The 14,329-nt window shown below is 37.5% G+C and overlaps 4 protein-coding genes across 6 annotated transcripts in view; 2 read left to right on the plus strand and 2 right to left on the minus strand.

The window, feature by feature from the left end:
* The window catches only part of LOC117889780 (protein Wnt-5), a 51,781-nt gene that overhangs the window by 11,873 nt on the left and 25,579 nt on the right, over positions 1–14,329 (plus strand). For 2 of the 3 annotated variants that reach the window (XM_034794245.1, XM_034794246.1), the window contains exons 2-3: positions 1,851–2,281; positions 8,402–10,010. In XM_034794245.1, coding sequence (XP_034650136.1) covers positions 2,166–2,281; positions 8,402–10,010 — 1,725 coding nt within the window. In that variant the 5' untranslated portion in view covers positions 1,851–2,165. The remainder of the gene's footprint in view (positions 1–1,850; positions 2,282–8,401; positions 10,011–14,329) is intronic. The other variant, XM_034794247.1, reaches the window with a different exon arrangement.
* LOC117889792 (probable salivary secreted peptide) lies at positions 2,703–4,102 on the plus strand. The gene is made up of 2 exons (XM_034794264.1): positions 2,703–3,167; positions 3,852–4,102. Exons 1-2 carry the CDS (start codon positions 2,982–2,984, stop codon positions 4,026–4,028), a joined length of 363 nt encoding a protein of 120 aa, XP_034650155.1. The 5' UTR covers positions 2,703–2,981; the 3' UTR covers positions 4,029–4,102.
* On the minus strand, positions 4,982–5,602 carry LOC117889791. Its single transcript, XM_034794263.1, has one exon. It carries the CDS (start codon positions 5,531–5,533, stop codon positions 5,165–5,167), a length of 369 nt encoding a protein of 122 aa, XP_034650154.1. The 5' UTR covers positions 5,534–5,602; the 3' UTR covers positions 4,982–5,164.
* Positions 5,793–6,306, minus strand: LOC117889790. The gene is made up of 2 exons (XM_034794262.1): positions 6,097–6,306; positions 5,793–6,032 (listed from the first exon to the last, which is right to left on the minus strand). Exons 1-2 carry the CDS (start codon positions 6,289–6,291, stop codon positions 5,859–5,861), a joined length of 369 nt encoding a protein of 122 aa, XP_034650153.1. The 5' UTR covers positions 6,292–6,306; the 3' UTR covers positions 5,793–5,858.

The following is a 14,329-nucleotide window of genomic DNA, read 5'->3' on the forward strand; positions in this document are numbered from 1 at the left end:
AGGCGCGCCTCTACTTTTATACCCGGTACTCGATCAGTGTATTTATTCGAAATTATTTCAAATTTTACAACTTCTGCCCCATCTACACACTACTCACACCAGCACACCCATTTAGCTCGCTCTCTTCTCTCCGCCAGACGCACCGAGTCCTCTGGAAGCAGGGTGCAGAGAATAAGCCGGGAGCAGCATTGCTGTAGGGGGCGAGAAATAAGTTTATTTGTTTTGGCTATAATAATTTAAATACGATTATGTTACGTTTATAAGATTCATCTTCAAGATTGATAACAATAATCATAAGTTTCATACCCGGTACTCGATGCACGAAAATAGCACGCTGGCCCTCTAAAAAAATAGGGTACTGTTATGCATCCGTTGGCCTTAGAAAGTTATTGGTCCTCATTTGCGACATTATAAGTCTAGCTTTTGGGTCTGTTAGCGCCTTAGGGCGACCTTCGATTTGCTGTTTCGGGACAAAATTTCGCATCTTTTCCACTCAGATCACCACCGATTGGCCAATGCCAAGTTTTTCAGCAGTATTATACGTAGTATAGCCATTTTCAGTGAGCTAGTCATTAATATTTATTGGTTACGTTTGCATTATGCATTTATAAGTTATTGTGAACATGTACTCATCATTGCTCCCCACTGTATGTATGTACATACATACATACATATGTACATATGTATATACAGACTGCGTACCGGGAATAAAAGTTTTGACGCGTACGAAGCGTCTCAAAACGTTCCGTGACGAAGATTTCAAGCCAGCCCGGCTTGAGCCACTCGGCTTTCACCAAGATCCATCCATAAGTATTTTTACGAGCGGCAACTGGTTGCTAGCGGATGTCGCAATCGATCGTATTCGATAGTAGTTTGCTAGCGGCTCGAAAAATATAAATTTGTTTTATATTCCGACGAGGTAGCTTGTAAACCGAACGTACAAATTTTAAACTGGATATGAATTTACCGACGAAAGCATCTCACTTTTTACTTTTTATTTACTTGCATTAACTTTGAAAAATAAAAATGTTTCAAAATTCACAAAGTAAAAAAAAAACAAAACAGTTTTTGAACAGTAAGGCATTCGGTGATCATATCTAGTCACTCTCGGCCGCTAGAAGGATATATAGACCATTTTGTTATCAAAACTGTTTTCGGATCTGAGTACTCAGATCACACACTAGAAGTAATTTCCTGCAAGTATGCATTTTGCCGTCATTGTTTTATTGACCTTTTATTCACTTTTCACATATTTTCAAAAAGTCTACACATCCAAACGGCTTCCTGAGACGTGTAACCGTACGGAATGCGGTTTTCACATCTGCCCACACTCTGCCGCTAGCAAAATATATTGCACAGCTTGCTAGCAAACGTGTTTTTGGATCTGAGTACTAGGCTTTAGCAAAATCAATAAATATCATACGGCTATTATATTGCCATGTTCAATCGATAGTTAATCTTAACCTTAACCATCGATATGAACATTTTAAAATTTAAAATAAATACATCAAGTATAGTATGAAACAAAATCACATTGATACAAAGTTTTCATGTTCGTTTTTTGATTAGCCCAAACGCACAGATGGTTCATAAACGGCAACCTTATTTTTCATTATTTTTTTGTTGCCTCTGCGCTGTAGGAGTTGAATTACAAGTCTAAACTAAAGGATATATGTATTTCGTTCGCTCACACTGCATGCTATTTCCATAAGATCTGGTCTCACAGTCTTAAATTGCAGAGCGATAGTTTTTAGACAGCCCTCGAATCCGTATTTCTGAGCTTTTAGGAAATGGAATACCAATAGAAATGCAAATTATTATTAATGTTATTATTTCTTCCTATTTTACAGCTCGAAGTGGCAATCATCAAATGCACGTAGCTTCCAAACAAAAGAAAAAATGTATATTTTGGAAAGATAACAAGTAAAAAGAATCAAGGAGGATTCAAAAGCCGCTAAATTTAACAAGAACCCAATATGGAATTCAAACCGGAGCCCCTTCTTTCAAGTTGATCCTTAAAATAATTTTAGAAACAAAAAAAGATTTATATAAGTCTGATGTAAAATACGGTAGCAATACCAATTGATCTCCTCAAACTTTTAACTAAAAAATTAGCAATTAAAAGTTTAATCATTAAGCGCAAAACAATATAACCATCCTTAAAAATGGAATTCATCATAAAAATGCACTGCCTATTGTGGATTGCATATTCGATTTGTGTTTTTCTGATGGCGCCACGGGCTTATGCTGCAGCTGGATCTCAAGGTGTGCCTACATGGATGTAAGTACTTCAGCATGTACAAATTGTATTACTTATCTAACTACTTTTAAGTTACTTAGTAAAGTCGTTGCTACACAAACGTCATTGCATAGATCGAACATCAAATGCATGCACCATACCATTTTTCAATTGTATTTATATGATATGTAGGTTAGGTTTCGGTGCGTTTGGTTGTACCTTTATTCAATTTATAGTAGATTTCATATTACAGAAAATTCAATTAATTTAAACTTAAACCATATGTATTTTGTATTATTTGGAAATAACATTTTAATAGCATTATGCCATAATACATTTTTTTCATTGAAGTCGATTTACTTAGTGATAAGAGAAAGTGATGAAGTATCAAATTGCCTCTCAAATTTAAATGGAGAATCACATTACTGAAGACAAGCTTGGGCACAGCGACTTAGTTTATATTCTGAACTTTACTTAAGCGGTACCGGCAGCACCGTAGCGTAATACATTGAAAGAGCTCGTGCTATACAAGTTCTTGTTTAAAAGCGAGTCAATACCGCACATATGGCAGACACTAGACAAAACTGATAAGAGTTTATACATGCACATGCGCCGATAACACAAACAAAATTAAAAACTAGAAGCATCTTACTAGAAATCAACTCTAAGTTCAATCAGCTCTATAAATAGTGCTTGTTCACTTATCAAGGAGTTTTTTTTTTGATAGATTATAGACGCTAAAATGGCAACGAACTACAAAAGTCTAATGCGATTGTTAGTAGTTACAAGCTGTGTGGCAACAGCCTATGCAGTATCCAGTACATGGGGAAATATTTCAAACTCAGCTCAACTTTTACATGCTGAAAATGTGGCAAACGCATCGTCCCCCGGAAGATATGTAAATCATGAGATTAAATATCCCAAAAACGTAAGCATCAACGCGACTCATCTTTTTAAAATGTTCATGCATATTTACGTATGTATGCAGGCATGTACATTTGTATGTATATACTTCCTATCCGTTTCCCTGTTTTTCTGTGTGTTCTGTTAATTTCATACACTAGGAGAAAGTGAAATTTACTCTTAAATAGCATACACATATCAGTATCTTAAAAAGTATATCATCTTAACATTTATCTAAACTAAAACTTCAAATAATCGTCTAATAAAACTTATACAAAATCACTCCTCAGATAACACAAACTTACACATTTGTAAAACAGGGATCAAAGATTTTAAAGTAATATATCAGCAGCAGAACATTTTCTTGACTTTGAGTCTTAGGTGTTAATCTAAATTTTCGCTGGTCTCTTAATGTACCAGAAAGTAATCAATTTATCCAAGTATCTTTGGTGTTGATCTAACAATTTATCCTGTGCCTCAATAGACCAAAAAGTCATTTATTCATCCAGTATTTCCGAGGTACAATTATTTTCCTCAAATCTGTCTACATACATACATATGTACATACATACATACATACGTACATACATACATACATATATAACATGAAAACTCAAGCACAAAAACTATTATATACCTTGTGTAAATACATATGTATATGTATATATATACATATATATATATATATATCGGTTTCCACACACTACAGGGCATTGGTAACGGGAGAATCATAACGGGCATCCGGGCGTTCGACCAGGTGACGAATAACACTGGTGGCCATGCTACAATTTACTCTGGAGGTCCCGGTTTCAACTTTGTACACATCAAGCTTCAGTCTCAGTACAACTATGGCCTAATATTTCGAGTTGAAATTTACGGAAAATAAAACCAGTTCCCAAATTGATTGTAGTTCATAAGTAATTGAATAACAAAATGAGTAAAATAAAATAGTAAGGACTCAAAAAAAAAATACACTTGTTTCTTTTACCATGATCCACGTTTTCGCGATTTGCGTGGACGCTATAGCCATGTCTGTCTGTCCGTCCGTCCGTCCTTCCGTATTGTTGAGCGCCTGGATCTCAGAGCCTATAAAAGCTAGAGCCACCCAAGATTGCATACAGATGGCTGTATGCTCACACTGTTACAAGTGTATTTCTAACAATCAGCCCGCCCCCTTCTGTCCACGCAAAGTGCGAAAATCTGCTGTATTCACAATTTTGAAGTTACAAGAAAACTAAAAACGCCTTTCGGTAGGGTAGGACCATCTATCAGATTACCAAATTGGGCTCTGATTGGATCATTATTATAGCCAGAATGAAGAAATTTAACTGCAGTGGCTACCCCCACCCCGTCCAGCAACTTTTTTATTTTTTGCACATTCTCATATTCACACTCTGCGTCGTGTGATGTGTGGCTCTAGGGGAGAGGGCAGGCTAAAAGAGCATGTTGGCGTGAGAAGTGATGATGTAGATGACAGATGTAGAATAAGTGTAAAATTAAACATGTAAAATTAAAAAAAAAACCGCTAAGGTGCAGATGTACTACTGAGTACCGGGTATAAAAGTTGTGACGCTTAAGAAGCGTCTCCCCCGAGCTTCTCGTTTCCTTTTTGTTTATTTTAGTAGTTATGTTTCGCTTTATTTTATCTCCTATAAGAACAATTATTCCTGATAAAAGTTCTTTTACATTGGTAAGTATGAATATGTGCAATATAAATGTACTAGATATATAGTTATTCTAAGTAAAAAAATATTGGTTATGCATAATACATTATTGCATACTTATTGTATATGTACATAAATATGTACACATGTTCATAGGTAAGACTTATTCTTAAATAAACATATTATACGAGTAATAATAATAATAGGATACTTTGAGTTATGTCTCTGTTTGTTACATTATAAAAAAATTCTAAGCCGTGTCTAATCTACTCGATACACTTAAAATGTGAGTCGCACAACATATCGATTCGTGCTATATAAAATATTTTATAGAAGAGTTTTATCAATTTTCATTCGGTTATGCTCCATATATTTCCACTTGAGACTTAATGCCGGATCCCCTTGAAGAAGTAAATTTTATAGTAACTGTCGTGTCACCTACACCGCCAGAAGTGATCTCCGCTGTTGCACCGCGCATGCGTTTTAAATCCGTTATATGTATATAGCTTATAGTCTTGGCAGTGCCCGCCTGGGTCAGCGTATATGTCTTAGTCGTAGTTTGCAGAAGCATCTTTGTTTTAGTTATGACCTCGCGTGCAATCAGGGTATCGGTTGTTAATTTACTACCCCACGTGTAATCGTTACCTTCGCCACTACTGCCGCCGAGACCGTTGGTCAAACAGACATAGGCGCCAAGTAGCAACAAAAACACACTGCTGAAGTACATTTGAATAGAAGTTAGTGAGCTGTCGCAGTGGTTTGAAGATGGCAGAATGAATACTGATGTTGAAGACAAGACAGCCTTTCGCTTTTATAGGGCTGATGCTTGTTTCAAAAATTTCGATGATGACCTACTTCGATAATAAAATTGTGTCTGCAACACCTGCAACGTATCTCAAAAGTTGGTACATTCTACCTTTCCACACTATGTGGAAACTCATGTAACGGATCTTTGTTGCTATCGGTGTAACATAAAAATAAAATAATTTTATTGCTGCGTATCTCATTTATTATGGAGAAAGTGAAGTGGTAAATTTTCAGTTGTTTATATTTCATCGGCCCCATATTTCAACCACATCGTTGATGCCATAGCCACGCACCGATTTAAAGAAAATAGTAGCACCTTTTGAACCAGGGCCACCGCTAATTAGTTCTGCAGTGGCTCCATTATTTTTCTTTTGGTCAGTGATTTGAATAGCGGTAATCGTTAAAGCATCTAGGTTGTCCTGCAATTAAACAAAAACACTTGCTCGTTTATTGATAGTCCGGCGTAATTGGTTTTTTACCTACCGACTGTTTAAAAACATATTTTTTAGTTTGTACAAGACCAACAAAAAATGCCTTTTTGATTGTATCCTTTGCCAACTTGTAGTCATTGGAGCCAATCTCGCCCCAGAGGTAGTTGTTGGTGGCATACACCGGTTCCTGGAAAGCCAAAAAAGAGGAGAAAGCTATCACCACAAGAAGTACGCAATTATGCCTCATTTTTAAATTGTACTGAAACTTTTTTAACTGCAACGTATTCAATCTTACACGTGCCTTTTATTTATAGAGTTATACTATATGCTCGAAAGTAGTTTGATAGTACAATCATGTCCTCCACTTGCGAATGCTATCGCCGATGTTCAGACTTGAATATATCCAGTAATCTGATGTGTTTTTAATTTTGGGTGTGCAAAAATAACTACCTATGCGAATTAAATATTTGTTGAGGGCAAAAACAATCCAAGGTAGTTTGGATAATGAATATACTTGAATTCCTTTTTTTAATCAAATTATTGATATTGATTATGAAACAAAAGAGTCCACAAGCTCTCAGGCTCTGGATTCAAAGTCAATGTACAATATTTATACACTTCCTTCTGCCCTTTACCTACACATGTAACATTAATCACAAAGCTAACTACGGGGTATAAATGTTTGGGTACATTCTAACTATATTGAGTTTTTGAGGGTTCAAATTACTTAATAAACTGTATCTTATCGAAAGAAAAGACAAAAATATTAATTAACAGCTAAACGTTGCAAGCTTCACTAGAGAAGTTAAAAGTTCGTGATAAGCTTGACACCTTTGTAGAAGTTTGTATACCCTTAAAGTATAACGGGCAGTTAATGTAATTGTATTTACTTAAATATGACCGGATTTGAATAAGTTGAAATGAGAAAAACAATTACCAAAAATTTAATGTTACACTAAAAGTCTGGGATTGAAGCGGAGATGACTTAAGACCTTGCTAAATTTCATAGCAGAAAATATTTGTATATGCTTTGAGACTAAGGCAAAGTTGTTGTGACTTAAAATGTATACTTTTTTGTCCGCTAAAATGATTGAGATATCCTTAAAGCTTTGCGAAATTAAGAAATGAAATGTAGTGAGCCTTAAAACTTATTAAGACATCTTCAGAATTACGGAAAGCTTTTAAATAAGATATACTAAGAGAATATGTGTTGTGTCTTAAGAAGCATGGGTTACCACAGAAATGGAGAGCACTATTGTTGTGATTTACTAGAGATCGTGAAGTAACAGTGGCCTCTATTAAGGCCGGGCTATTAAGGCTATTGTGGCACCGTACACAGTAATTAACCGCTGTAAGGGTCGATTAAGATGTCTTGATAAGTATATGACGCGGTTCTTATGTGCAGTGTTCACACTGTTGTGGATAAAAAGAAAAACAGGAATACATACTTTCCAAATGAAAGAGAATCCTCTGATTTCGCATAGCTTAGATATTAATGAGAAAGTTTGCGAGGTATTTTACCTTTGTAAATTGGATGGAGTCATTTATTATATTTAGTTATTTCATTAATATATTTGCATATCTAGGGAATTTCCGAACTATTTAAATTTTAAAAACGTCTTACTGGAATTGTTAGATATTCTTCATTAGCATACACAATCCCATAAAAAAATACCTCTTTTTATTACTGCTTCCAGTTCCACAGAAGCTTTGGTATATGGCACTGACAGCTGAAATGCTAGAGCCATTTTAATTTTTGGATAGTATTGGCACTCTTTATATGTACAAATAAAATACGTAATGCATACGTAAAATTAATTTTCGAGTACATGTATTTTGAAATCATTTTCGACACCTTAAGATAAAGTGATACAACTTTAGTTTTGTTACATTTCTTACTGCTATTGATACTATTAGCTTGCGATCATTGTCAAGAAGTACAGTTTGTTATTAATCAATTTGTTCCTGTATTGGATGAATGAGTGGCTTGATTATTTTTCTTCCCATCCTCCAGTTTGAAAATTATTTTCGCAGCAGCTTAAATACACAAAGTCGAGCCACTCGAATATAACACAACGGCAGTACAACCAAGAAACTAGAAGTGGACCCTACACTCAAAATAGAAGTAACGATAAAATTTGTTCGTTGATATGGTTGGAATGTATGCAATAGAACTAAGTAAAACGGTGTTTAAAAAATGTCGACTTACCAAAAAACGTACTTTAACAATGTTTTGAAGGTTTTTCCAGATTAGCTTGATTGGGATAGAATATTTGTGATCGACGAGTCAAACATAGTTATATATATTATTGTTTTTTTTTTGCTATGCATTAACTCACGCGTATTTTTCTTTTTAGGTGTCTGGGGCTAAGATCGCCTTTTATTGAATTCGGAAGTCAAGACGAACAGCTGGCTAATACAAGTATTCCTCTTAATATCACTAAAGATGAACAAGCATATATGCACCAAGAGGGCCTACGTAAGCTTGGAACTTTTATAAAACCTGTAGATTTGCGAGACTCTCAGACTGGATTTGTAAAAACAGATCTCACTAAAAGACTGACAAACGATCCGCAAAGATCTCGACGCATACATCCAATACAGGAAGAAATGGATCAAAAACAAATTGTACTTCTTGACGATGATACCGATGAAAACGGTCTGCCCGCTAGCCTAACTGATGAGGACCGCAAGTTTATAGTACCAATGGCACTAAAGAATGCATCACCTGATCCTGGGTGGCTTGATTCTGCCTCTTCCAGTCCCCAAGTTGTAAAATCTACATTCGAAGCAGCTTCTGATACACAACGTCGAGCCACGCCAATAGCACACAGCAGTAAAACGCCGAAACTAGAAGTAGACCCCGCGTCCAATATAGACGATTTAAAGAAGCATATATTGTTCTTGCACAATATGACTAAAACAAATACAAACTTTGAATCGAAGTTTGTTAAATTCCCAAGCTTGCAAAAAGACAAAGCAAAGCAGGCCGCTGGTTCACCAACGAACGTGAAACGCCCGCCTAGACCAGTATTCCAATATGCTGCTCCGATAGCTCCGCCGACACGCCAAGTTCCGCAGGGCGCACATACTCCAGGTCAGCAGCCGTTTGGTGGTTACTACCATAACGATGAAGATATAAACAGTTTGTCGTCTTTTCTAAAACCAGTTTCTGATACCAATGCTTCTGCTCAAAACGATGGGGACCGAAAGATGGAAAAAATGCACAATCCTCCAGTACATTTATTGAATGAGATTCAGTCAACGACTTGGTCGACCACTGAAGAGATAGTGCCCACTATAGTGAGCTCAGGGAATTTGCAACCCGCACGCACAACGAAGCGACCTGCTTGTCTTCGTAATCCAGAATCGCCAAAATGTGTTCGTCAGAGGCGACGCGAAGAGCAACAACGCCAGCGTGAGCGTGATGAGTGGTTTAGAGGTCAATCAGAATACATACAACCTCGATTTCAACCTATCATCCAAACAATCAATAATACCAGGCGTTTCGCCGTTTCTATTGAGATACCGGACTCTTTTAGAGTACTTACCGCTTTGAATTCCCCCTCCGACGAAATAAAGGAGGAACAACAGAATCGTATGAAGCGTTCCCAGCCACGTGGTCATAAACCCCTAAAAGATTTGATTGAAGGCTCTGTGGAAAAGACTTTAGATAAGCTGGCTCATGAAACTGATTATTTCGATCGGGATATTGTGATGACGTCTGCAGATGTCACGAGTGGACACGATTTTGTGATCGCTAAGATGACCGAAAACGGATCAGTATCGCCTAATGAACCGTACAATGAGACAACATCAAGACTTAATGCGTACTCTGAAAAAGTAGACCTAAATCCAAATAATTGTTATAAAATCAATGGCTTAAGCTACGGGCAAAGAAAACAATGTGTGAAGCATACTAGTGTTATGCCAGCGATTAGCCGTGGTGCTCGTGCAGCTATTCAAGTAAGTATGTAACAAAAATGTAATCATTTTATCAATGCAGAATTGTCTCAATTTCACATTAGCGCCGGATATCCAGCAACGTGGAAAAAAAAAATTCCTGTCAAACTTTATTATAGAAAACTGCTCCAAGAATTTGTTTTTTACTTATTCAAATTTTTATTTTCCGCGGTGCTGGAAACCCGGCTTAAAGGTCTGTCTCCAGCACTCTCAAAAATTCCTGTCAGGAATTTGCTACTTATTTCGTTTACGTGGAACCAATAAGCAAACAACTCATGGATAGTTAATTTAGCTAAAAAACCTGCTGCATAAAGAATATACGGGGGTTGGGCCCTAGCATGAAGAAATTATATAAGGAGGTGCCGTCGGGCCCGTTTGTCCCGTATTGATGCTGCTTGTGAGTGCGAGCGAAAGGGTTCGGCGCAGTGAGTGTGAGTGAATCGAAACTATCGTGTGGTGGTTAATCCACGATGGCATGGGGGTTAAAGTTACCCATGACAAGAAAAAGAGTTTAAGTTATTTTTTTAAATTTGATTTTTCAATAAGCTTCTACTTGAAGGTAGTCATTATTATGGCTTTTTAGTCGATTTATTTTGCTTAGGCTCTTAATTCTAAAAAAAATCCAATTTTATTATCAAAAATCGAAGTCATTTTCAGCGCGCATATGCTTAATATGGACGGCTAACGGGTTAAAAAAAACGAAAAAATTTGTTCGCACACAATCTTTTGCATGAACAAGCGAGCACTGAACATTTAGAGAATGCATCCGAACATCCGAATGCCACGCGACGGCACCTCCTTATATAATTTCTTCATGGGCCCCAGTGCTTTCGGCCATGGTAGAATTACTAATAGGTAACGTCGTCAGCTGAGTGCTTCTCATTCGAGAACGACCAGCTTGTCAGTTGTTTGCCAAACGTCGAAGAAAGAGGTTGTGTAGCGCACGAATTTTTTTCATTGTCTTCTTCTTCTTTTTCTTCATTGTTTACGAATGAAGGCGTAAGCGGAAGACAATGAAATTAAGTACTGTACATGCAAGTACTTATTTATTTTGGATGTGTATTTTTTTATTTTTAGAAATGAACATGTCTGCAAAATATTGCTTTCTATGCCGATCCCAAACTTTGCATGGAAGTATTTTAGTTCCAAGAGACGAAAGCAGAAGGGAAGTGTGGTCGAAGAGCACCGGCGATACATTTACTAATTAAAATGTTATTATTTGTTTTGAACTATTTCGTTTCATTTATTATCGAACATCTTTTCTTTGCTGTCAGCAGAAACAATAAAAACGAAGAGTGCAGAACGTAAAACGTTTGCTATCTGCTAGAGAGAGACATGGTAGAATTACTAATAGGTGACGGATTCACCACAGTGCTTCTCATTCGAGGCCGATAAATCTTGTCAGTCGTTTGCCAAACGTCGACGAAAGAGGTTGTGTAGCGCACGAATTTTTTCATTGTCTTCTTCTTCTTTTTCTTCATTGTTTACGAATGAAGGCGTAAGCGGAAGACAATGAAATTAAGTACTGTACATGCAAGTACTTTTTTATTTTGGATGTATTTTTTATTTTTAGAAATGAAAATGTCTGCAAAATATTGTTTGCTGTGCCGATCCAAAACTTTGCATGGAAGTATTTTAGCTCCATTATTTAGCTCATTTATTATCGAACATCTTTTCTTTGCTGTCAGCAGAAACAATAAAAACGAAGAGTGCAGAACGTAAAACGTTTGTTATCTGCTAGAGAGAGATAGCTTGCCTCTCTGAGAGCTGAGAGAGCGTGGTGAATAAGCTTATGGTCCTCCGCTCAGCTGACGACGTTACCATGGTGAAATTAGTAATTCTACCATGCCATGGACGTTACCTATTAGTAATTCTACCATGGAGAGAGATAGCTTGATTCTCTGAGAGCTGAGAGAGCGTGGTGAATAAGCTGGTCGTTCTCCACTCAGCTGACGACGTTACCTATTAGTAATTCTACCATGCCTCGGCTCTTGTTGCCCATGGTAGAATTAGTAGTAATTCTACCATGTTGTTGCCGATGCCTTCGGCTGAGAGAGTTTGGCGTGTAGCTCTCTTGAGCATTGAACAAAAGTGAGCCGTGCCGAAATTTAAATGTTTTTGTTTTTCCTTTTCAAGTCGGATTCGTAATTTCAAGTGTGCGGTGACACATGCATACATACATTTGTAAATACATACATTAGGGCTATGCCTGTATCTATTCTCGACTTCATATGCGCTTTCATTTTTAGCGCTTGAGACGTTTTGCATTTTTATACCCGCTACTCGAAGAGTAATTAGGGTATATTGTATTTGTGCACAAAGCGGATGTATGTAACGCAGAGAAGGAATCGTTTCCGACCCCATGAAGTATATACATATATTCTTGATCAGCATCAATAGCCGAGTCGATAGAGCCAGTCCGTCTGTCCGTCTTGTTTGTCGGCTAGTTCTCAGAGACTACCAAATTTTGTTTTCAGACTGCTGTATGCTCACACTGAAACTAATGTATTTCAAAAATGAGCCCCGCCCCTTTCCGCCCCCGCAAAAGGGCGTAATCCTCCCAAAGCTACAGCTAGGATCCGATTGGATCATCATCATAGCCTAAATGAAGAAATTAATTTGCAGCGGCTAAACCCCCCCCCCCCCCCCCCACCCCATCCGCGTCTTACACGTCCCTTCTCGTCTGCAGTCTGCAGATTCCTAGCCATATGCAAATTCTCTGTCATATTTTCAAACTGAGGAATATGCAAAGGGTATCGTTTCATGGGTTTCCATAAATGAACACAATTATTATATGATTTATAGTACTCAAATGTATAGACAACGACCGTCCTGGATTCTTTCCTGCAGATATGGGCTTAATCAAAGTTGTCTTCGCTTATTTCGCTGATCATGCAAGAGCCGCCAGTCTCACTAAAATAATCTCCTGCATTGATCCATTTTGCATTCATTGTTTTATTAACCTTTTATTCAATTTTCACAGATTTTCAAAAAGGTAAACAAAACAACACAGCTGCCTGAGTAGTGTAACCGTACGGAATGGGGGTTTCACCTCTGGTCACACTCTGCTGCTAGCAAAATATATTGCACATTTTGCTAGCAAGTTTTTTTTCGATCTGAATACTAGGCTTATTTCTTTGTTTTTCGCACAGTTTTTTCCTTCAGCCTAGTACTCTGATCGAAAAAAGGGGCCGCTAGAAAAATCATGGATGATATTCGTATGGAACCGATAAGAAATGTTGTCGGGCAAACTACTTTGTAGCGGCTGTACGCCAAGGAGTACTCAGATCGGAAAAAACTGGCCGATTAAATCTAGAAAATCAGCCGATAGTATTTTGTGGTATTCGATGGTATGTTTCTAGCAGCTCGACAATTATAGATCTGTTTTATATTCCGCGAGGGTACCTAGCAAACAGAGAGAAAAGTCTCAATAAAATGAAGGCAAAAATTCCGCTGAAGTGGAAAGATAAATGAACACCGTGATTTTCAACGATCATCAAACGGCAAAAAAGGAAACAATAATTATAGATATTCATCTATAATTTATTGCATTTTTTTTGTTTAACTTATTTGAACGCTTCATGTCGCCAAGACACAGACCCGGCTGGGCTGTTAACAAAATGTTTTAAGGTGTTTTTCTTTTGGGACCAAGTACTGCTCCACAGGGTTGTGCCGAGGAGAGGCGAAGGCGACGATTTGGACTCGAAACTATCCAATTTTTAATATGAGTGGTGCTTGGGGGCGCAAATATTCCCTGCTGCGGCTTGCTACTTCCAAGAAGGCCAGACATATATTCAAACTGCGGAATGTACAAAGGGTATTGTTAGATGGGTTTCCGTACATAAACACATACTTATTTATATGATTCATATGTAGTTCTCACATGTATAGACAAACGACCCTCCTGATTTCTTTCCTGCAGATATGGGTTTAATTAATGCTGTCGGCGCTTATTTCGATGATTGTCCTCCTCCTCCGCTAATGCAAGAGCCGCCAATCCCACTAAAAGCAATCTCCTACATGGATCCATTTTGCTTTCATTTTTTTATTCACTTTTCACACATTTTCAAAAAGTAAACAAAGCAAAACGGCTCCCTGAGAAGTGTAACCGTACGGAATGCGGTTTTCATTTCTGGTCACACTCCGCTGCTAGCAAAATATTTTGCACAGTTTGATTGCAATCGTGTTTTCGGATCTGAGTACTAGGCTTAACAGCGAGTTTGTCGTCAGCGGAATCGCTACGTGTCCTTCCCAGAGCTGCAGCTGCTGGCTCACTCTCTCTGCCTCTTTCATTTTAGATTAATAAGGCTTCTGTTTGACAA

This window comes from Drosophila subobscura, chromosome E, assembly GCF_008121235.1.
Source record: "Drosophila subobscura isolate 14011-0131.10 chromosome E, UCBerk_Dsub_1.0, whole genome shotgun sequence".
Classification (NCBI taxonomy): Eukaryota; Metazoa; Arthropoda; class Insecta; order Diptera; family Drosophilidae; genus Drosophila; species Drosophila subobscura.

Coding starts and splice junctions, on each gene's coding strand:
- LOC117889790 (XM_034794262.1), bottom strand. CDS start 6,291: ATGAGGCATAATTGCGTACTTCTTGTGGTGATAGCTTTCTCCTCTTTT. Junction 6,033..6,096: donor AATATGTTTTTAAACAGTCG/GTAGGTAAAAAA, acceptor GTTTAATTGCAG/GACAACCTAGATGCTTTAAC.
- LOC117889791 (XM_034794263.1), bottom strand. CDS start 5,533: ATGTACTTCAGCAGTGTGTTTTTGTTGCTACTTGGCGCCTATGTCTGT.
- LOC117889792 (XM_034794264.1), top strand. CDS start 2,982: ATGGCAACGAACTACAAAAGTCTAATGCGATTGTTAGTAGTTACAAGC. Junction 3,168..3,851: donor AGATTAAATATCCCAAAAAC/GTAAGCATCAAC, acceptor CACACACTACAG/GGCATTGGTAACGGGAGAAT.